Genomic DNA, 23,704 nt, shown 5'->3' on the forward strand with positions numbered 1-23,704 from the left:
CACCGTCTTCCACGTGGCTCGGCCACCCATCAAACTTCTGGTGTCTTCATCTGTCCCTGCGGATTCTGCCATTTCTGGGCAAACTCCCTGTTCGAATAACGTGCAAATAAGCGTGCCCCCTGCAATAATAAACCCCCGGACTGCTCTGTACACCGCCAACACCAAAGCTGCCTTCTCTGCGATGAGCAGTGTGCCCGTGGGGCCCCTGCAGGGCAGCTTCTGTGCAAACAGCAACACTGCCTCCTCCAGCAGCCACCCCTCCACGTCCTTCGCCAGCATGGCCACTGTGCCCAGCTGCCCGGCCCCCAGCTCCAGCCCCGCGCTCTCCTCGGCCCCTGAAAGCAGTTTCTACAGCAGCAGCGGCGGGGGCGGGGGCGGCGGCGGCTCCCCCGGGAACATTCCCGCCTCCGCCCAGAACCACCACCACCACCACCACCATCAGCAGCAGTCGGCGCCCCAGCAGCCCACGCCCGCCCCGCCGCCCGGCTGCGTCGTGTGCACGTCCTGCGGGTGCAGCGGCAGCTGCGGCTCCAGCGGCCTGACCGTCAGCTACGCCAACTACTTCCAGCACCCGTTCTCGGGGCCGTCCGTGTTCCCCTTCCCCTTCCTGCCCTTCAGCCCCGTGTGCGGCAGCGGCTACGTGGGCGCGCAGCAGTACGGCGGCGGCGCCTTCCCCGTGGTGCACTCGCCCTACGGCGGCAGCGTGCCCCCCGAGCCCGTGCTGGGCGGCCAGTCGGCGTTCGCCGTGCCGCCCATGCAGAGCTTCATGGCGGGCGCGGCGGGCGTGTACCAGGCGCCGGGGCTGGTGGGCAGCAGCAACGGCTCCGGCCACAAGAAGAGTGGCAATCTGTCGTGTTACAACTGCGGGGCCACCGGGCACCGCGCTCAGGACTGCAAGCAGCCGTCCATGGACTTCAATCGGCAAGGTAAAGGCGGGCGGCCGCAGGGCGGGCTGCGCTGCTTAGCGGTGCGGCGTGCTCCCGAGGAGACGGGCGCGCACAGCTCTCCTCTGTAGGAGAACAGTAGGAAACGTCCTTCTTTTTCAAGCAAAAACTAGTTTTCTGAAAGCTGTTTGGAAAAGCATGTGGTTCTTGGTAGGCCGTGAAGCCCTCCGAAAGGGCTGCTTTGTCTCGAAGCTGCCCTTGGTCGCAGCCTGCTCCTCCTGGCGGAGGGGACCCGGCGGCGGGGGAGAGGGGTTGTCCGGCGGCGAGCTGGGGAGCACCGCCCCCACCCAGCGTCCCGCTGAGAGCCGAGGGCGTGGCTCGCCGGTGCGGATGCTGCGGCTGTCCTGCTCCTGTTCTCTGCCTCCGCGGTGGCCGGGCTGGCGGTGCGTGGCTGCGCGATGTCACCGTTCGTTGTGGTGCCACGCATGCGCCCCCCAAGTTCTTACTTCCACTTGCTGTGTCTCTAGTCCAGTTCTAGTGTGTATCTGATGCGGTGGTGCCACTGGTTGGTTCTTTCTGTTTGCTCTGCAAGGGAGATTACACTAGGCAGGAGGAAAGTCTCTCTCAGCTCTGTGATATTCACTGTGCAGCCTGGAAAAGTCACTTGGTCTCTATAGACGTTTGATGGTTGCCCCAGACCTGGGATTCCTAAGCCCGCCTGTGCATCTCGGTCACCCAGAGAGCGTTAGGGACAACGCTGGTGGCAGGTGGGCGTGGCTGTGGGCTGTGCTCACCCGGCGGCTGTCTCCTGAAACAGGGAGCACAGGCCCGTGGTGAGGGTCAGGCCTCCCCTGCCCACAGCCCAACCGAGCTCCTGAAGAATAGGGAACCGGACTGGTGACCGGCGGTGTCACCCCTTGCATTGACCCATTGTAGTGTCTAGTTTTGGGGGTGGGAGTGAGGAGCCGGGAGTGGGTACAATAGGTAGTCCCAATTTCCAGCACCCGTCTCTTGACCAGTGACTCTGGGAAGGACTTCGGACAGCTCAGTTGTTGGTAGTCATTGCACAGTGATTCAAATTTGATCTCTTTTTCCCCCCCTCTCTCTAGGTACTTTTAGGTTGAAATATGCCCCTCCGGCAGAAAGTCTGGACTCCACAGACTGATATTTTTCTCTGGCAACAGAACACTATTAAGCCATGGAGACATAAGGAAAATTAAATACAAAACTGAGAAGTCTAGTTGCTGTTGAGCTTAATATTTTTAATCCAAAGGTGCTTTACTTTACTAGACTGGATAGAAAACCTAGCGTAGGAGTGCATCAAACTCAGTTTTATTGCCAAAATCCTAGATCGGAGCTTGACGTCAGGACTTGCCTGGTCGGCGCCTCCACCGTGGTCGCAATGCGGAGACCTCCGTCTCCCGGGGAGCACTGCCGTCATCGGTCCTTCCAGGCTCACAACGTAATTCCAGGGCAGCTACGCAAGATCGGAATCGAGAACTGAAGGTTGGAGTTCTCCGCGTGGAGTTCCACCAGTCGGACTCTTGACACCCCTGGGTGAGGGAAATGTCGCCTTCCTTTTGTTTTGTTTTTTTTGTTTTGTTCCTCAAGTGGTTAGACACTAATCTCTCTGGGCTTTTTAAGGATTGCACTACAGAAGAATGTAAACTGATGTCAATCTCGCTGTTCTGGGAGACAGACTCCCTGAGACCAGTCAGTGCAAGACACTCAGAGAATCCGTTTTTAAGGAGCTGGCACCAGCAGGCTACGTGACTTGGTACACAACAGAGATTTTAGCATTTCCTTCCCTCCTTAAAACACTTGTAGCAGTTTCAAGTTTTTAATTTTTTTTTCTGCGAATAAATTTAAACTATGTTATTAAATAGAAGTAGTTACTCGCAACAACTTAATATCTAAGGGTCCAAGTCCCAGAGAATCCCTAGTTGTCAAAGCTTTGAGAATCCCTTCCTTCCCGGCCCTTCAGTAGCTTGAAGTCCTGTCATCTTCCACTGCGACGGAGCTCTCGCAGAGACACGGTGACCGCATGGCCTTCGTGAGCAGTCTCTGAGGGATGCTACTCGTCCTTAGCAAAGTTGCAAGTTCTTTTATCTCACACGGATCTCCCAAGGACCCCAAGGCTTCCTGCTAACGGATTCACACTTGAGACAGACATTTCAACAATAATACAGTCCTATAATTTATGAGCAAAAGATTTGAAATGTTCTCCTGTCAACTTCTTTTGTATTAGGCTGTGTATTAGTGGTTAGTTCTGCTAAAAATTACCTGAAAACCACAACAGAAAGTGGTAAGACTCTGAAAGAGCCCACACCAACAGCACAGAGCTGCAAGATCTGCAGAAGTCTAGTTTTATCCGAAGTGGGAAATAAGCCCTCACCACGCAGCTCTGTTCCACCCCATGACAATGAAAGCTTCTTGGTCTGAAATTTAGGGACTTAAACCTTTAAAGCTAAAAGGGAATTTTCTGCTCAAACATTATTAAACACTAAAGCCTTCAATATTAAAATATTGATTGGTAAGGCCTTGCCCAGGGATTTTGCAGTTGAATATTTATTTAAAAAAAGAAAATCATAGTGTTGAGACCTTTCTTAAAATGGGACAATCAGCCTCATGCCGAATTGGTGTAAATCAAAAGAATACCCTAGAATTTGAGGCACGGTGACGTGAGGCTTCAAATTTTATGATCAGTTTCCTGGCTGGAGGGAAACTAAAGCAGAGTTGTTAGATTTTTTTATGAAAGGCTTTTAGTAGAGTTTTTTAGAGTTTATTTTAGTCGAGTTTCATTTCTATGCAATGCAGAATTGACAGACCTCTGTATGCTTCTCTCTCTTCCTGGTACACAGTATTACATACAGTTTTGAAGTGATGGTGATGCTTACAACAACTTTTTTGGGGAATGTTACATTGATCTCTTAATTCTAAACACTACAAAATGTCAAAATAATGAGAACTGACACAACTTTGCCTTAAAGAGTACGAGCCTGGAACTTGTCATATGATGTTAAAGGAAGACTTGGGAGTGTCCACTGATGTTTACGATTTTAATATTTCTGAAGGCCGTTACGGTGGCCTGGACATGTGCTGAAAGCCAAACTTTTAAATTTTTTGGTTTTTTAAACAAAGAAATATTTTAAATAAATCCTATTTCAACACAGTGAAATTGTTGAAAACTGTCTCATAACAAAAGAAAAAAAATCATATTTAAGGTTTTTGTTTTAGTGGTCAGTATTGGGGAATGAAAGTGTCTGTTGTTACCCTGATGACTATTTTGATAAATATTAGAGGTTAGTGTGTTCCATACAACAAAAAATTAAAATAGGAGCTTCGATTCGAAGTAGGACAGATTGAGGTAAAGAAGTCCAGACATTGTGCGGCTGTGTTCCAGTCATCAAAGGTCTTAGAAAAAGTCCCACTTGTCTTTGAAAGTGCATGTGCAGTGTGATGTCTCCAGTGAGGCCATTCCAAGGTGAGAACTTTAAAACGTAAACGTGAGATACATGGGACACAGAGCATCCAGCTGCCGACCTGGGAGACTCTTCCCAAGTGAACATTCGGACTTGGGAATGTTTGCTGGCAGTGTAATCTCTGATAAATTTCTCTCCAGAAGCAACCAAAGTCAGTAAGCCTGAAGAGCATTTTGCATTTCCTCAGATGTCCTCATCTTCTTAGAAACACAGATCTGACTGACCCTTTCACCTGCGTAGTCGTTGTCCTGAAATCATGGGCTCAGTTTGCAGATGCTGTGGCAACCAGGTAGGTGTGGCCCAGCCACTTGGCTCTGTGTCGTCTGTCATACAGCAAAGTTTCTATCCCCGTTTTTTGTCTCCAAGAATGGGGGAAGCGGAATGTACAGATTGAAGTAGAAGACAACGTTGGGATAAAACAACTATTTAATTTCTTTTTTTTAGCAAACATTCAACTTTCTACCTTCTTTTCTAATTTTTATTTCATGGTAATATTGAAAATTGGAAAAGTGTTTAAATGTTAAAACTCGTAATTGCTAAAGAGCACTGAGGAAATGGGAGGTAGCACTTACAGTAACGACAGAATTATTTTCTTCAAAGCAGGTATGTGTGATTGGGTATTAAAATAAAAAACAAAATAACCAGCATCATCTATAATCTCCAGATTACAGGAGTCGGCTTGTGAATATAGTAGTTAGTAGGTTCGGTGTTTTAATTCACTGTTTAGAAGTCACCGTAGCTAGTTTGCACTACACTGTGCGTGGAGGTGTGGAGCGGCCGCAGCGACCCCGCCCAGCGGCACAGCGCAACTGCAGCGCGTCCGGGTTGGAGCGCCAGCGGATCCGATCCATCCGGATCTGAGTGAGGTTTGCTCTGGGCTCATTCCAGTGGCGCTGGAGAGCGCTGGCCCCGCGGAATCGGGCTGCGCCCTCCTCACTCCCTATCATTTTGTACTCTTCCTGCTTCTGTGGTGGGTTATTTGATGCCTTGCTAGTTTTACATACTGGTTACTGATGGCGTATGTATTGAGTCTTAAGGATGGCAAGGGAAACCGTGTCCTTCCCAGAGGATGGGTCTGTGGAACCTGAGTGGGCAGACGTCCTTTCCAAAGTGCAGGTGACTCCCAAAGAATGAGTCCGGTGACGTTTAAAGCCGTGGGTTCCGAAGAGGCTCAGTTTGCAAAGTCCTGAGGTTCTGAATGAAAAAATCTTTTAATCAGCACTCTCAAAACCATGTACTTGCTGGTCGAGGCCAAAGGTCAACTTGACTACATTATTCTGGGGGGAGGGGAGCTCAGTGTGGCTCATCAGTCAGTCCCCGGGATTGTGACAAGCCCCTCACACGCATTAAGTTCTTACATGCACAAAGATGAAGGCTTTGGTAGTGAAACCAGAGACCTTGTGTACTCGAGAATCTTCACAGCTTATATTGGACAGATTTTCTTTTTAGGAATGAAGGAAAATTCTCCCATTTTTGAGCCATTCTTTTATGTCAGTTCTACAAAATTGCATGTAACTTTATAAATATTTTTAAAAGATATAGTTTTGTAAATATTTAATATTCTGCTAATTTGATTTTGAATTGTAAATGTTAAGTATTGTTTTTGAAGTTTTTATGTTTTATTATACTTTGTTAAAAAGGAAAAATTGTACATTTTTAGAATGTTTTTATGAGTAAATTTAATGTACTGAAAATAAAAATTAAAAAAAGCTGTTTCATTTTATTAGGTCTCTGTCTCATAGAATGTGAAGCACACGTCTCTTCAAATAAATCACAATTCTTGATTTGCAGACTAGGGAGTCAAGTCACCCCTTTCTGCGTTCTCCACTTGACAAAAGAGATACATGGCTTTAAATCCACTTTCTATCAAGTTTCCCGGGCTTTAAAAAATATTCTTGCTATGACCAGAAACATTAACTCTTGATTTGGGATGTTACAGCTCTAGGTTCCATAAGAAATCAAGATTGGCATGTACTGATGTCCAGTTTCTTTGGAACGTTTCCAGACACGTGAGAACACATGGTGTGAACATGTCCTGGCATTTAAAGCACCATCCTCTCTGGATTTGGGATGGTGGTGGTCTAATGAGCACAAACTGGCCCCGGACTGTGGTGTTCTCATGAGCAGTGCTGACACCAGAGGGAGAAATCTGGTGCCTTTTGCCAGCAGAGGTCCCCAGGCCCGTGGCTACCCAGAGGAAACTTCGTGCACACACAGTTCCAGCCGTCAGGGCTCCTGTCAGGAGACACAACTGGCCCATCCCTGCGGCCGACAGCAGCCTTCCCCCCCGCCCCCCCGACTTGCTGTTTGGTCAGACCAGGCCTCTGAAGATAGGGGGACATGCACACCTGAGCAACGAACTTGGGGAAGCAGAACATTTCCTCATCTTGCTCCCTGGCTTGTTTGTTTCACAAGCACTTTAAGTGCCTGCTTAAATTTGGAATGGGTGAGTTTTTCAAATGAGTAACGCTGGCCACTACCTGGCTGATGTTTGTACGGCATCTTTCCCTGATGCGGCATAAGGTACCACAAACCACGTAATGCCTCCTGGGCCACTCAGCACCTGCTGTGTTTTACTTTTTCATTTGGAGTGGCAGGTTTTCAAGTGTTTATTCCCACAAAACACCCAGGTCCCACATCCATCTATCCAACCACTTTGTGCCACGTCTTTTAGTTCTCAGGAGAATTTACTTGTGCAAGGACAAGACCAGCTGGCAGAACCCTGACCAAGGTGAGGATGGTGCCTGGCACAAGGCAGAGACCTTCAGAGGTGGGTGCCCCTCTGTACCCCACCCCTGCCACTGCCACCACCGCCTGGCTCGGGATAGTACGGACAGCATACAGCACTGCAAGTATCAAATACTGATCCATTAAATTGAGCTTGATGACAGTTTTTAGTTGTGCCTTTATTCACCTTAGTTCATTAAAAATGTACTTGGTTTAGAGATCCTAGTGACCACCCACTCATGTGGGATAGAAGTCACCCCTCTCCACATGGTACTTGTTTTTTTAAAAAGCAGAATTTCTTCTAGGAATAGTACTGATCACGCAGTAGTTACAAGAATGTCAGATATAATGATGTATACATTCTAAACAAGACAGGCTGATTAAGAATTTACATAATGTAAAAATACACATATTAAAAGTTAGCCATGTGGACAGATGCATGCAGCGGGAAGAGTGGTTGGAAGGTCGGGGGCCAAGTGCGCATACGCAGTACTACTGCTCCCCCCCATTAAGAAGTCACTTCCACTAACAGGTACAGGGATACCACACACACCTAAACACACAGAGGGAAGTCGTGACCTGTACGGCACAGTCTAAAGTGGTCTGCGAGCCTTCTGTGCTACTCCCACAAAGACAGTAAGTAGTGAACCCCATGCAGGTAGAATGAAGCACTGGTTAGTCTAGCTGAACCTGGAAAATGTTTAACTTCTGACATTAATAACTGCAAAGAGCGTTAGGTCTCCTTTTGCTGCTGTTTTCTTCACAGCTGACATGCACTCAGGAGTGGAGGAACTTGAATGGTTGCTTGACCTCCAGTGCCAACTGAAATACTCTCAAAAATGTGGTAGCTTTTTAATAGGAGTCACACACTTAACATAAAACATGGATCATCTACAGCTTTAGGCCAAAGGGTGGAGGGAGCGCATCTGAACTGTAATGCTTTAGTTTCCTTGTTCTGTAGTTTCCAGCACTGTCCTAAGGAATGAAACTGATAGAACAGCTTGTTTCTTTACCAAAGCAGACAGCAGTTTGACTTCCTAGAGAACATACAAACCGGGAGAAATGTCACACGTCCCTTCTCTGGGCCCTTTGAGAAACTAAACCAAAATTTTAAATTATTCAAGGTTCTTACGGAGCGGTGGTGCTCTTCTCTGTTACCGTCTACAGAAGCACGCACGAACTCGCCAGCACTGCAAGAGCACGGACTCAGGGTACACGTACGCTAGGAGCAGGAACCTTGAGCAGCGGTCCGGAGTTTTCCTACCCCCATTTTCCCTGCTTCTTGCCAACTATTATGGCAAACGGCGGGGGGGCTATGCTTGACAACTTATGCTTAAAGATCCTCTTACAGAGATTTCCCCAGTTGAATAGAAACCCTTCTACAAAAAGTTGGCTGGTTCAGTGAACCTAGTGAAGAATGTCTCTCTGCTTAAACTGAAGGTTCCTAATAGGATAAGAGCATTAAAACAATGTGAAGGTCTATTTTATTGGCAACTTAGAATGCAAAGTATTTTATTTTTAAACTTCTAAATTTGAAAACAAAACAGCCTAGGTTAAATAATATAATTTTCCAAAGCTGAATGTGCTCATTTGGAGCTCAGTTTTTCTGCCTGCAGGACAAAACAACTTCCTAAAACTCCTAGGCAGGAACACTACTGTTTTGATGATCTGTGACTGGATGAACTGATCAATCAATCTCAGTTGGTAATATCCCTTTTTTTTTTTCTTGGTAAGGGTTTAAAAAAATTCAAGAACAGATGCATTTTTCTAGTCTTACACAGACAATTTCATTCCAAATGTCTCCTGAGAGGCGTATACCATATACAGGAACCCGTCTTCGTCCTTCTCACTTTCATACACTTCAGAAATCGGTGTGGACACACTCACCATGCTGTGTCCATTCACTAACAGGAAGAAGGCTTGATTAGCGTTGAGCTGTAAGCGCCTCCTATTGAAAGAAAACAATGTGAAGAGACACCAACGCATCAATACGCAGGGGACATGTAAAAATATCCCCACCCGCACTAATAGGAAAGTATAAAGCTGGGGCGCCTGGATGGCGCAGCGGTTAAGCGTCTGCCTTCGGCTCAGGGCGTGATCCCGGCGCTGTGGGATCGAGCCCCACATCAGGCTCCTCTGCTATGAGCCTGCTTCTTCCTCTCCCACTCCCCCTGCTGTGTTCCCTCTCTCGCTGGCTGTCTCTATCTCTGTCGAATAAATAAATAAAGTCTTTAAAAAAAAAAAAAAAAAGAAAAGTATAAAGCTTTTGTAAATGCTGCTTCTGGCAAAATAACATGTATGCCTACTGATGATGACTCTCCTGAAACTTCTCATAAAACACAGGGCATCTCCTGGGACTACATTCATGACTGATAGTAGCAGTAATTCTTAGATCGTTCTTACTGTATTCCCGAGGCCAGTTTTAAATTAGTATGCTCTCTGACTAGCCATTAGTGTTCTAATGAGAGAAACATACAAAACTTGTACACTTTTCTGATTAAGAAACAACATCTAGGGGGCACCTGGGTGGCTCAGTTGGTTAAGCATCTACCATCAGCTCAGGTCATGATCCCAGGGTCCTGGGATCAAGTCCCACATTGGGCTCCCTGCTCTGCGGGGAGCCTGCTTCTCCCTCTCTCTCTGCCTGCCACTCTGCCTACTTGTGCCCTCTCTCTGTCAAATAAATAACTAATGGGGCGCCTGGGTAGTGCAGTCGTTAAAGCGTCTGCCTTCCGCTCAGGGCGTGATCCCGGCGTTCCGGGATCGAGCCCCACATCGGGCTCCTCTGCTGGGAGCCTGCTTCTTCCTCTCTCACTCGCCTGCTCTGTACCCTCTCTCACTGGCTGTCTCTCTGTCACATAAATAAATAAAATCTTTAAAAAATAATAATAATAATAAATAAATAACTAAAATCTTAAAAAAAAAAAAAAAGACAACATCTACACTAGATGTTATGATGGAAGAATGAGAGGGACAGGAGACCCAGCAGATAAGAGAAGAACTCGGAAAGGAAGGAAATGTCTTTAGGTTTTATTAAGCTTGCACAGTGTTAATCAGAACCAAAGGTTACCTGTAAGTCTGATACAGAATATGAGCAGTTACCCAAAGAAATAGGGGAAAGGTGATTAAATACCTAATGATCTTGATGAGCTCACTCATGTTGACATGATCAGGTACAAGGAATTTGGTTTTGTCCAGGACAGGAAGTTGCTTCTCACCCTTGTACCGTTCTATTATCACCTAGAAAAGCAGCCAGACGAGAGATTAAAATAACCATTAACAATGAAGAGATGAAATACTTCCTATGCTGTAACTGGCACGTACCAAAATGGGGTTTGAAATAGAAACAGCACATTTGTTAGTTTGCCCACAGATCTTCTGGGAAGACTGATCATTAGCTTAGACTTGTCTCATCCCTTACAGAACAGAGGACGCAAGCCAATGTGGCTGCCTCCAGGGAGGTGAACACGGTAGTGAAAGTTTTCTATATATTCTTTTTGTTATTTGGAACCATGAAAATATACTAAGTAGTCAGAAAAATAAGAGCAGATGCTAGGCACCAGCTTAAAGTGTAACCTCAGAATCTATTCAGTTGCAATACCACTATTTCCTCTAAAATGTGTGAGATCTTAATTTGGGTAATACAAGTGTTTTTTAATACTAGACTGGTTTCTCTATCTAATGTGGAAAAAGTCCTAAGTAAATATCTGATAAGCAGATAACAATGATCAGTTGGTTCTGGAAACCAATTTTATGCAGAAAGACTTGAAGATTCTTTCATTTTGACGAAATACTTCTTATAGTTCTTCAATGAGTTTTAAGAGTCAAGAATCTTGCACTACGCAGGGAACAAAAACAGCTCCACATCATGAACGGAAATAAATCCATGCGCTCCTTGCCATACTTCCTTTCCACAGAGGACAATTTCTCCCCTAGTTCTAAGCCACTACAAGAGCTGGCCACAGGGAGCTGACCGCCTTGCCGCGTCATCTTCTTACTGTAGCACAGACACTCTTCTCCAGGTAGAGCAACGCCCCACGCTGCCACAACAATGAGAAGTTGGGAGAGAGGAACGGAAATCTTTGCATAATGTTTCTTTAGTAAAGGGGAAGATACTTGTCTGTACATTGTTCCACTGTATGCGACCCACATAAGGGTCTGTGTAAGGCCAAATCAAACTGCTATTCCTTTCCTTGATAAGATCGAGGACTTTTATTCATGGGGCGTGTTCAGAACATGGTAGCCACAAGGGAGAATCAGCAGATAGACTACTTTTGCCTGGGTTAGACTAGCAGCAGAGATCAGAGGCAATACAGAAATCTTAAATTCCTGGTCCAGGAAGAGGCAGAAGCAGTCAGAATGAGAAGAACATCTCCTGACCTTAGACCCTTTTCATTAAAGGAAGACACAGCAGCAGCCTGGGGACACAGGACAGCATGGCCTTGAGCACCTCCCTCCTTTCAGGTGTCCCTGACTCTCTGATGCTGGTGATTTCCATGAAAACAATCCCCTACAAATGACTGACTTTCTGGTTCTTATTTTTTCTTTTTCCTGTACTTTGAATTCGGGAGAGAAGACACGTAAGTTATGAGTAAGGCATTTGGCTAGACCTGAAAAGTGCCTTCTCGAGTGTTACATTTCGACAGCAGTGTTATGGACAGGAGCGCAGAAGAAAAAGCCGTCCTTGGGGAGTGGAGAACGGGGACCGGAGAGCCAGCAAGCTGCCCGTTCCTTCTCTGTCCATCTGTGCTATTCCCAATAAGAAGTGCCTGTAAACTTGTTCAGGGGTCACAAGCCCATATGTGGAAGTACAAGTATGTGATTTCTGCAAAAACCCTGGAACTGCTAGCAAAGAGGACAGCTGATGTACACAGATATTCGTGTTTCAAAAGGAGGGGGCAGAACGAATCCTGGCAGACTGCTGGGCTAGCTGTTTCCACTAGCTAGCACCAAAAAGTGAAGAATGAAGAAAACCTTAAAATTAAGGAAATTCCCCAGGCCATATGTTGACCCCAAATATAAGGACAGACTGAAATTTCTAAACAGTCCAAGGAAAACAGAGACTGTGTCTTTTACTGTAGAATCCTACAGTTGGGAAAATGCTAGGCAGACCCATCTTATCTTGTCTATGTACCTTACAGCCCCAACCCTCTGGACCTTTTCTCTTTCCCCTCAGCTTAGTCTGATAGGACACGTCAGAAAGCCAAACATGGAAACTTCTACAGAACTTTTAACAGTGGAGTGTCTTTCTAAGTGGTCTGTAGCCTTCATAGGAGGTAACAACCATGTACACAGAACTAGGCAAATCTTTCCAACTACTACACGGAATGGGATTCTCTTCCCATTTTACAGATAAGGATGTGGCAGCCCCTTTCAGAATTTTAGTAACTAGCTCAACATCACTCAGTAACCTTGAATCTAAGACCTGAACTCAGCTGCTATCTGAAACCAGAAGTTCCTCTTAACCACTTCTCCTCAGACCTGGTGCCTCAGCAGAAACCTTTTTAGGGTCTGCCAGCAAAGGATTTGGGGTAGAGGGTGCTGCCGCCTCGGCACAGCAAAAAGCATCGGAGACACCTATGCATGACAAGAACGAGCAGTGTCTTTCCTCCATCTCCTGCAAAGCAGCCAAATACAACAGACTTCTCTGGGGCATCAAAAGACAGCCTGGAACGTACAGTCACATTTCAATCCGGAGAGCTGATTTTCCTACCGCAGTACTCCTTCCTTTGGCACAGAGAGGACACTTCCTTCCATTGATAAAATACCAACAGTCCTAGCCCCTCTGTCCTTTTCCCCCCAAATACATTTGACTTGTGAAGAGTGTAACACTAAGGCAGCAAACTCAGACTCAGGAGGAAACAGAATGTGATTATATGAAAGAACTGTATATTAAGATATCTCGATTCTAGGTCATGAAAGTGACAATGGGGGTTACTTGTCTGACGAGCTCCGTAGAAACCTGTCCCACAGTTACGCATACTTCAGCATTGTACTAAAGTACTTAAGCAGCGCTCTCTTTTGAGTACATTATTAACCCCTGAAACATAGGTGCCGGAGACTACCTACTGGGATTTTGGTAGAATGCTGCTCTCGGATAAGTCGGACATCTTCTACTCTTTGTTCTGCAACGAAAAGGAAGAGACACAGGCATTATTAAGGGCCAAAATGCAGCTTCTTTCCTGCATTTCTCCTGGTGGTTTCTGTATCTAAATTCACCTATCCCTAGCTGTGGCAGAGCAGAGCAATAATGACATCTTCCGTAGAACTGAGAGGAACCACGCCCTGGCACATCATATCTGGCAGAAGTTGATATGTAAGGTCATATGCAACTTGTACGTAAACCAACATGCAATTACACAGCTCTTGCAGGTGTATGACACAAGACCAAGAGTACAGAATTCCCAGTTTCAAGGGTTTGGGACCACAGGCTTGCAGTCAAATATAAAGAGCAGATTAACTGCGTGGCATTACCAATCTTTCCTCCAATGACTCCCACGACCTATTTTTGTGAATTGTCCAAAATTTAAGTTGATATAGGAATCTAAGATAAACCATAGGCTCGTCAATGCAATTTTCTCTTATTACTTCCTGCTTTTCAATGATACAGTGCTTAATAGAAAAGAAACTGCCCAAAAGAGATACGGGGAAAAAAGAATGCCCTATTTGACATTTAAACAGTTTTGCTCAGGGATGCCTGGGTGGCTCAGTTGTTTAAGAGTCTGCCTTTGGGGGTGCCTGGGTGGCTCAGTTGTTAAGCGTCTGCCTTCGGCTCAGGGCGTGATCCCGGAGTCCTGGGGTCGAACTCCACATCAGGCTCCTCCGCTGGGAGCCTGCTTCTTCCTCTCCCACTCCCCCTGCTTGTGTTCCCTCTCTCGCTGGCTGTCTCTATCTCTGTCAAATAAATAAATAAAATGTTAAAAAAAAAAAAAAAAAGAGTCTGCCTTTGGCTTAGGTCACGTTCCCAGGACCCTGGGATTGAGTCCCTCAGCAGGCTCCTTGCTTAGTGGGGAGCCCAGGCTCCCCCTGCTTGTACCCCCTCTCTCTGATAAATGAAATCTTAAAAAAAAAAAAAAAAAAAAAAAGTTTTGCTCAGTGACTGCCCCCTCCCACCCCCATCCAAAAAGTTTAAAGCCCAAATTCTACTGTTGAATACTTTTTTTTGGAGAATATCTCTGTATTCCTCCCCCTTATATGAATGATCCACGTCATGGACTTCCTGAGAAGTCCTGATGGCTTCAGAAAAAAGATGCTATCATCTATATAAATATATTCTACCGTTGCCTATTTTTTTGGATCTAAAAAAAACATTTAGTATCATTTTTCATAAAAATGACTGAAATAATTCCCACGTTCAAATACGGACATATAGGTTCTATTTCTATTTTCCCACTCAACATTTCTAAATCAGCTTCTAAGATAAAATTACTAACATATCTGCTATAAAAGACTGCAAACTCAGGGATTCCTACTGGCACACATTCCTATTCAGTACGTGAGAATAGAGATAAATTTAGTTATTGTTAATAGTAAGTTTAGCTTAGTGGTTCACAATCTACAACGTAGTGAGTAATAACAAAAAAAATCTGTACTTGGTCCCGGCAGAGCTGGTTATTCACAGCAAACCCCAATCAACCATACCTGAGTTTATTTTAACGTGGTAACTTTTGGAAAGCTCCTTGGAAAGCTCCTAAAGATGGAGGACTGGTTGCCAGGGAGAAAGAATAGTGATTTGGGGTTTGCAATGTTCAGACCCACCCCAACCACCAGGGAGGGGAAAGGAGCTTGGAGGACGAATCACCGATGGCCAATGATTTAACCAATCATGCCCAAGTAATGAAATCTCCATCAAAAGGATGGCGCTCAGGCTTCCAGGTGCTGGGAGAGTGGCACACTCCAAACTCCACAGAGACAGAAGCTTCTGTGCTCAGGACTCTTCCCGACCTTACCCTATATACTTTTCATCAGGCTGTTCATGTGTATGCTTTCATATGCTTTGTAATAAGCCAGTAATCTAGCAAAGAAACAGTTTTCCTGTGAACCACTCTAGCAATTTAACTGAACACGAGGGGGGCGTAGGAACCTCTGATTTATAGCCAGTTGGTCCAAAGCACAAGTAACAAGCTGCACTTGCGGTTAGTGTTCGGAGTCGCAGGCGGGAGGCAGTACTGTGGGGCTGAACTCAACCTGCTGGGCTGAGGTTTTCACCAGGTAAACAGAATTAGAACTGAGTTAAACTGTAGGAGAGTCATCAGTCAGTTGAGCATTTGACTCAATCTCAGGGTCGTGAGTTCAAGTGCCACCCTGGGTATAGAGATTACTAGATAGACAGATAAATTAATCAAATAAAATTTTTAAAAATTTTAAATTGTAGGACAGTCCGCCGAATTGCTTGATGTGTGGAAAACCCACACATCTAGGGTCCAAAGTGAAGGAGCTGATTAGTAGAATACGGAGAGTAAAGGAAACACAGGAGGAGGAGGACTTTTTTCCCCTGGCATCATCCTTCAAATCCTTCTCCATTTCTGTGGGTGTCACTGATCCCCCTTCAATGCTTCTCTCAGCTTTGAGACCTACCCTATGTCTGTCCTACCCCAGGAAAAGGTGCTCTACCATCTAGACTTAGCTATCAACCCTCTTCACAACAAAAACCTCCATTTTTTAATTTTTTTTAAAGATTTTATTTATTTATTTGACAGAGATAGAGACAGCCAGCGAGACAGGGAACACAAGCAGGGGGAGTGGGAGAGGAAGAAGCAGGCTCATAGCGGAGGAGCCTGATGTGGGGCTCGATCCCAGAATGCCGGGATCACGCCCTGAGCCGAAGGCAGACGCTTAACGACTGCGCCACCCAGGTGCCCCCAAAAACCTCCATTTTGTCAGGGAAGATTATTTTAGAGGTTAGAGGAAATCACAATTAATTCACTCTAGCAAATGAATGGTAATTCTTTAATATACCCTGGAATATGCTTCATATTTAAAAGCGTATCCTAACTGGTGTGTCTGGGTGGCTCAGTCGGTTAAGCATCTTTCCACTCTGGTCGAAATCTCAGGGTCTGCGCTCAGGGCAGAGTCTGCTTAAGATTTTTCAAATTTAAAAAAAAAGCTTATCCTAATAAATTTGAAAGTTAAGTGGAAACATTCAGACAGAAGAGGGAGTTTTTTTAATACAAGAAAATAGGTTTGTTTTGGCAAGTGGAAAATGAAAGAAACAAAATAGGCTTTAAATGTGGGGCTTCATGGGGTGCCTGGGTGGCTCAGTCGTTAAGCATCTGCCTTCGGCTCAGGGCGTGATCCCGGCGTTCTGGGATCGAGCCCCACATCAGGCTCCTCTGGTGGGAGCCTGCTTCTTCTTCTCCCACTCCCCCTGCTTGTCTCTCTCTCACTGGCTGTCTCTGTGTCAAATAAATAAATAAAATCTTTAAAAAAAAATAAATGTGGGGCTTCAAATCAGAAACTGTAATTTCTATACTTTAGTATCAAAAGTTTACCTTGATTTATTCCCAAAATATGACCAAAAATCATTATTTTTATTAAAGGTGGGAAAACTGAGGTATGAAACGAGTTACTTCCTTAAGGTAAAAACAAGTAATAGCAAAGTCTCATAGGAATGTCATGAATATCTTGGCCAGTTGCAGTGAAAACCCAGTGGTAAGCCTGGATTAACTGAGCAAATATGGTATAGGCCTGCGCCTTACTCTTTTGAATAGACAGCTATTTTCAGAGACAAACAGTATATTTAACAAAAATATTACCAACAACACAAATCAAAGGCACATATGAGCAATTCTTTTACTCAAGTTTTTTGTGGGGTTTTTTTTTGTTTGTTTGTTTTTAATACTGTAATGACCTGTTTATTGTTTGTCTTCTTCAACAGAGTGCCCCTGGCAGCCAGGGACCTGCTTCTAATCATCTTTGTATTTACAGGGGCTCAGCCTTGCACACACAAGATGGTTAATAAACAAATTAAAGTTGTAAAATGGAAATAAACACTCTTCCAAATGTGTGTCAAGATATACTTCCCAGATTCCTTTTCTCCTGTCTCTAAGAATCCTTACAAGACTTAGAAACATAAAAATAGAGGAAAGGAGTCTAAGGTGTCTTATTTTTACCAACGTACCATTTGCAAAGTTGCTTTGGGATTCCCTGGGGTATTTAAAGTAAAAAAACTTTATTTCACTCAGTGAAATGGAAGAATAAATATTGCCCCCATCTGTCTATAAATCATAAACGTAATATTCAATCCATCAAGGAGTACCACAGCGTCAGTTCATGGAGCGCTACCTACGTTTTGGCATAACCCTCGCTCTACAGTCTACCTTATTAGAGTACTTGGAGGTGTTTATTCTAGACCAACACATAAACTTCCCTCAAGACATGCTAACTTTTTTGATATTAATGGAGAAGCTTCAACCTGCTCACCACTAAATCACAGCAGAACAGTGTCATTAAATAAACGGGGACAGAAGCTGAATCAAAATTATTACATGTGAGCAGACCAAATCCAGAATTATTTGCTCAAACACAACTCTGGAAGTTCATAAAATTTTTCCACATACCTGCAAAGGCACATTATGCTTTTTGACTTAGTGCTGGCCCATCTCATGTATTGGAAATGATGGCTACCCACTGGAGGCGGGGAAAATACACGGCAGAAGATAAAGTGCAAATCCAGACTCTGCCACTAGGTGGACCATGATCTTCACCTCTGGGCCCCACCCAGTTTCTTCAGCTACAAAAAAAAGGGCTGTTTTGGGGTGAGCCCCAAGGTCCACTTCAACCCTGTCAATCCCAGTAGAAGATATCAGCAGAGCTATATTCAATTCCGAATTAACCTAAACTCATTCACTTGGAAAGAGAAAGAACTGCTTAAGCTAAGTGCGGCTGCTCTTAGGTTCTACTGAAGAGGTTCTCTCCAAAGAATTGATTTCCCTCATTTACTGGGCTACAAATCAGTAAAAATTGTCAGCACTGGAGCAAAGAAAGGCAGGAGCCATTAAATGATATTTGATCTGTTTCTGCAAAATGACTATTAAAGAGATCTTTTTAAAAGGGGAAAGGGGGGGCGCCTGGGTGGCTCAGTCTGTTAAGCGGCTGCCTTCGGCTCAGGTCATGATCTCGGGGTCCTGGAATCAAGCCCCGCATTGGGCTTCCTACTCAGCGGGGAGCCTGCTTCTCCCTCTTCCTCTGCTGCTCCCCCTGCTTGTGCTGTCAAATAAATAAATAAAATCTTATAAAAAAAAAAAGAAAAAAGGGGGGGTAAAGGTGAGCTAAGGGGGGAGCCCACAAAGAGTATATATAAGATGTACTAATGGGGAAAAAATGTAAGCATTCCTGGTTTACCCTCAGGGCCACAGGTTCCAGGTGAATTAGAATACGTTAATCTCACTTTTCCTAGTCTTACCACCTACTCTTCAGAGATTTTTCTAGAATAACCTAAAAATACTCAAAGCAAAAGCAAAGTAACTATAGTTTCAGTCATGAGAAAATAAGCATCTTTCCCACACAAATGTCCCCAGTTAACTTCTATTGTTTTTTGTTTTTTTTTTAAGTAAGCTCTATGTCCAACGTGGGGCTTGAACTCACAACCCCGAGATCAAGACTCACGTGCTCCATCCACTGAGACAGCCAGGCGCCCCTCAGTTAACTTTAAAACGCCAGTGAGGCCTGAAGCCAGATACGAGAGGAAATCTGCTTCAGATGCTGCTCTCAGGGCTGCATAAAAGCTAAACAATATTGAGAGTTCACAGGGGTCATTAAAGAGAACATTCCCAACAAAAACCGCACATCCAAGTGTTGTTGCTAGACAACAAACTGCCCAAGAGACTGAAAAGGTGTGCTTGGCAGCTGCTCAGGGCCAAACAATCAAATCATTACTAGTACTGAGACCCACACCACCACGTCCAAGCTGTGGGAATGCTCAGCTCTTTGTAGACTTCAGGCAAGGAAACAAAAGGAGTGCGTGGTGTTGGTGTTGCCGCCACAGACCCTAAGGAAGATGACCCCAGGGAACTCCCCTGAGCTGCTATAAACACCACCCCCTCAACACACTGCCCGGGGGCCCCGTTGTTAGTGCAGGATTTTCTTGATACCGGGGAACACCAGTCACTTCCTTATCGTCATTTTTCTGGAGGCGTAAATATTGTGATAATGTTACTTTCAGTTTCGCCAAATGCTAGGAAATCCAAGTTGGGTTTCTAGCCTCAACTGGGAAAGAACGGATTTACTGCTGGTGGAAAAGTATGAATGCAACGGCAAGCCAAAAAGAAAAGCCACTGACCCTCGCTCGCCTGCCACTGACAAGATCCAGACGTGCCGCCACACCCGGTCTACACTGGACGGCGCAGGGATGTGGACAAAGCTCCACCTCCAGAGCTCACCAGTCTGCACACTCCTCCTCTCAAGCAGGGTACCAACGTTTGCAAGCGACCACGTGTGACCAAGGCGACTTACCTGGAGATGATTCACTTGCATACTGGTGTCATCACTTCAAAGGACCTGTCACAGCCTGGCCTCCCCCATGGGCACCCTTCTTACTCGGGTCTGCGCCTCCGGAGGCGCAGCGACCCCCAGGACTGCAGGGCTGACGTGAGAACCCAGCAAACAACCGGGCCACGGCCGCTGGGGGCCAAAAAGGTGATTCAGCAGCTCCGCCGCGGCGCGCTCTGGACTGACAGCCGCCCTCGACGGCGAGCCGGCCGGGGTGGGGGTGGGGGACCTTCCTGGGTCGACCGCGCACAGGCCCTAACCCCGACCCCCCCGGCCGACAGCCGCCATTGACCGCGACACGGCCTGCGGGCCGGGAGAGACTCCTACGGTCCACCCCGCTCAGACCCCGGCCCCCCAGCCCTACGTCGGCCCCCAGCCTCAACCCGGAGCGGACGGACGGACAGCCGCCCTCGCCCGAGACCCGGCCCCGGGTGGGGGGGGCTCCCTGGGTTCGCCCGCGACACAGCCGGGGGAGGGGTTCCCTGGGTCCGACCGCTCAGGCCTCGGCCCTCCGGCCCACGTTGGCCCCCAGCCCCGACCCGGAACGGACGGACGGCCGCCCTCGCCCGAGACGCGGCCGACGGAGGGAGGGAGCTGCCAGGGTCCGACGCCGCTCAGGCCCCGGCCCCCTCAGCCCCGACACCGACCCCCTCAGCCCTCCGTCAGCCCCGACCCTCCCCCCGCAACCCCACAACGCCGTCGGCCCCCCGGCCGCTCAGGCCCCGGCCCCCTCAGCCCCTCGAGCCCTCCCCCGGCCCCCGGCCCGGCCCGGCCGTCGCTCTCCCCGGCCACCTTGGGTCCCCGCCTCCGCCCCTCCTGGGTCCCACCCTGCTCATCCCCACGTCAAACCCCGTTCCTCCGTCAGCCCCCCGTCGGCCCCCGCCCCGGCCGTCGCCGACCCCGGCCGCCCTGGGTCCCCGCTTCAGCCCCTCCTCCGGCCCGCGCACCGCCCCCCCCACGCCGCGGCACCCACCGAAGGTGCGGCGCTGCTTGAAGGTCTTCTCCGACGGCATAGCGCGGGCGGCGAGGCGGAGGCGGTGAAGCGGAGGATCCCGGCTGCTGCAGGCGGTGGCGACGACGGCGGCAAAAGCTCTGACTGTGGCGACAGCGACTTCCCTTGTGTCTCTTCAGCCCGCAGCCGCGTCAGGTGACCGGCGCGGCGTCCGGGGCGGGGCCAAGGCCGGCTGCCGCCGCCGCCATGGCGGGTGTGGCGGAAGCTGGGCCGCGCGCGTGCGCAGCGGAGAGCCCACGATGCGCAGGAGCGTGGGCCGACCCAAACCTGGCGCGGAGGTCCAGGCGCGGCCGCAGGAGGGTGGGTGCGCCTCCTGCGCCGTCCCGCGTGGCCCAGCTTCTCTTGCTGACCCCTAGTCGCTGGTGTGCCGCCTCCCTGTGCCGACGGCCGAGGAAGCTTCGACTCGAAAGTACAGTCGTTGCGTGCTCCCGCCTCAGCGCCACGGGTCTGGGTGCTGCTGGTTGCTCGTCCACATCGGGCACCTGTCGCTGTTGTGTGTTTAGGAAACTGGTCCCATGTGGCCCCAGGGAGTTAGGGCCCAGCCCGCTCACACCCCTCGGGCTCCCCGCCGCCGAACATCCTCCCGAGCCTCAGAGTCCGCTGTGAGCGCACAGTTACATTGGAGGACGCCAGGTGCTTGGAGAGGAGCCTGCAAACTGCAGACCGTTCGTTCGCTGCGCGTCCCCACGTCTGCTGGACGTGCAGCTGTGTGGACAGCGCTGCAGTCCTAGACTGCCTGCTTTGTAATACCTAATATTTAGAAACATTACCATAGCTCCCGACCTCTTACCCTCTGAGTCTGTGGAAGCCTTTCTTATAGGACCGTTTCATAGAGTAATTGCATTGTGCTGTATACATGATTGCGCAAACATACAAAACATACTAAAATATATTCCTGAAAATGGTTTTAATGTAGCTGGGATTTCTTTCCTTACAGAGAAGCCAAACATGTTGCATATCCTTGTATTATTATTCCCCAAGCCCAGAACAATGATGGTAGCTGTAGCTTTTCATTCTGCTGTTTACTAGACAACAGTGCATTTGTGCCTGTGTCACTTTCTGTCAGGTGTTCTCCCCTCTTTGTCACCGTTCTTTACCTTGAAAAACCTCTGAATCAAAGCACTTAAACATCTTATCTGGTTTCCAAAGTTCCGAACGAAGGCTTCAAGCTCCAAGTGTACCATCTTGGTTGCTTTGTATTTATTCTGTGAAAGTTGAAAAACAAAAATTCAATCAGTGCTTCTTACGTACCTACCTTCTGCCAAACAAAATAACCAGGGTTGAAGTCTTAAAGAGAGTGCAGGGGCACCTGGGGGGTTCAGTTGGCCAGGGGACTCTTGATTTTGGCTCAGGTCATGATCTCCTGGTTGTGAGATCCAGTGTCAGACTCCCCAGTGGGGAGTCCGCTTGAGATTCTCTGATGCTCTCTCTCTGCCCCCACCCCCTCGCTCTTTCTCTATTTCTCTAAAATAAATCAATAAGCCTTAAAAAAAAAAAAAAGTATGGACTGTTTGCTGCTTTCTTTTCTGGATTTTTTTTTTTTTTTTTTGGATATTAAGTATTGACTGGTGAGCTGCTTTCTTGGCTTAATTGCTATTTTGTAAGAAATGGATTTTTCGTTCTCTTGCTGGACAACTGTTCCAAATGCAAGAGGGGAAAAAAATCAATTATCTGGCATATGGAGTTTGGGGGAAGGGAAGGAGAGTTTCATATTTCCCTAGTCCCTTAAGCATCCATAAAGCTTTGCCAAATTACCCCAGGCCTTGAGTTCACAGCCATGCAGGGATAGGCTTCAAGGGCTGGGCAAGTGATGGGACAGGATCACTGTGATTTTCAAGTACTGAAGTCCACATTTACAGTGACTGCTAAAGTCTTCCCCTAACCTTGAATTCCTACTTGCATCTAAAACCACATCTCCCTATGTGTTTCTCAGAAAATCATCCAAGGCTGTGGGCATGTAAAGGTGTCTCATAAGCATAATCTCCTTGTAAGAATAGCATATTCATAATATATAAATTATATCTAAAGTTTATTAACTTATATTAACATACGGATAAACAAATAACTTAGAAAATTTTCATGTGCCCTCAATTGCAGTTTAATAGAAGTCTGATGTAGTGAACAATTTTCAGAGTGGTAAATTAATATTATTCATGAATTATTTTAAGCTAGTTAATGTAAGCATAGTATGATTTATTTTTAAATGAATGACACATATTACTGTTCCTTAAAATAATCCATATGAAGTAGAAAAGCAAGAACACATCTTTCAAATTTATTAAATATTTTCTCCAGTAATCTCAGGGTGCCTTTAAACTATCAAACTATTAGTCTAGAAAGCCAGATGGTGTCAGTTTTAAATACCTCGACCCTCTTCCCTTTTCCATCAAATGAAATGGCCATATTGTGGAGAAAATAGGGTAACCACAAAAAAATCGAACATGATGCCTCCAGCATTAGTGACGTGACATGGCTGTACATCATGCTGTCTAGCTATTTCTAAGAATCTGTTAAATGAGGCATGAAACAGTAAGCTGCAGTGCAGGACACATTATTTTTGACACATACAACATGGAGGACAAGTCACACCGAGAAGTCGTTCCTCGCCACGGGCCTGCCTGGCCTGTCCCACCTCTCCTCTTTCTGATTGGAAGAAATAGTCCAGCCTGGAGGCTGTCTGGGCAGCTATTGGCCCACTGTCCTATCATTCCTGTGTCTTCTCTTCGCTCTTTAGAACAAGTAAACAAACAAGTATTGCTCAAGAGCAGCCCCGGCAGCTATTCTCAGGAAGGATTTAGTCAGGAGGATTTTGAAGTTGACCCTCACTAGACTGCAGTGTTTTGGAGTGTCAGCGGCTGGGAGAGGCACCGTTTTGCAGCTCTTCCTCTCCCCGTGAAGCTGTCCCTGGTGGACAGCTTCAGAAATCTGCAAGCGAGCGCACGCAGGAAAGCCATCACAAATCACTCACATAATCTAACATTATTTCTGGAATGAGCACGAACAGCTGATTCGGCGTTCCACAGGTTTTTCGTTTGTTTAATTCTAAGGAAATTCTCAAGGATTGCTCTTTTTCCAGCTTTTGCCCATATATGGGACTGTTAAGGGAGGGA

General features: G+C 46.8%; 2 protein-coding genes across 2 annotated transcripts; one reads left to right on the forward strand and one right to left on the reverse strand.

The window, feature by feature from the left end:
- Window positions 1-6: 6 nt before the first annotated feature.
- Window positions 7-8,841, forward strand: LOC121103401 (zinc finger CCHC domain-containing protein 14-like). The gene is made up of 2 exons (XM_040633209.1): window positions 7-926; window positions 1,994-8,841. The coding sequence occupies exons 1-2, from the start codon at window positions 182-184 to the stop codon at window positions 2,047-2,049; spliced, it is 801 nt and encodes a 266-aa protein (XP_040489143.1). The 5' UTR covers window positions 7-181; the 3' UTR covers window positions 2,050-8,841.
- On the reverse strand, window positions 8,581-20,719 carry MAP1LC3B (microtubule associated protein 1 light chain 3 beta). The gene is made up of 4 exons (XM_040633210.1): window positions 20,556-20,719; window positions 13,163-13,218; window positions 10,227-10,333; window positions 8,581-9,041 (listed from the first exon to the last, which is right to left on the reverse strand). Exons 1-4 carry the CDS (start codon window positions 20,593-20,595, stop codon window positions 8,867-8,869), a joined length of 378 nt encoding a protein of 125 aa, XP_040489144.1. The 5' UTR covers window positions 20,596-20,719; the 3' UTR covers window positions 8,581-8,866.
- Between the last annotated feature and the right edge of the window lie 2,985 nt (window positions 20,720-23,704).

The sequence above is a fragment of the Ursus maritimus genome, unplaced genomic scaffold (genome assembly GCF_017311325.1).
Source record: "Ursus maritimus isolate PB19 unplaced genomic scaffold, ASM1731132v1 scaffold_19, whole genome shotgun sequence".
Lineage (NCBI taxonomy): Eukaryota > Metazoa > Chordata > Mammalia > Carnivora > Ursidae > Ursus > Ursus maritimus.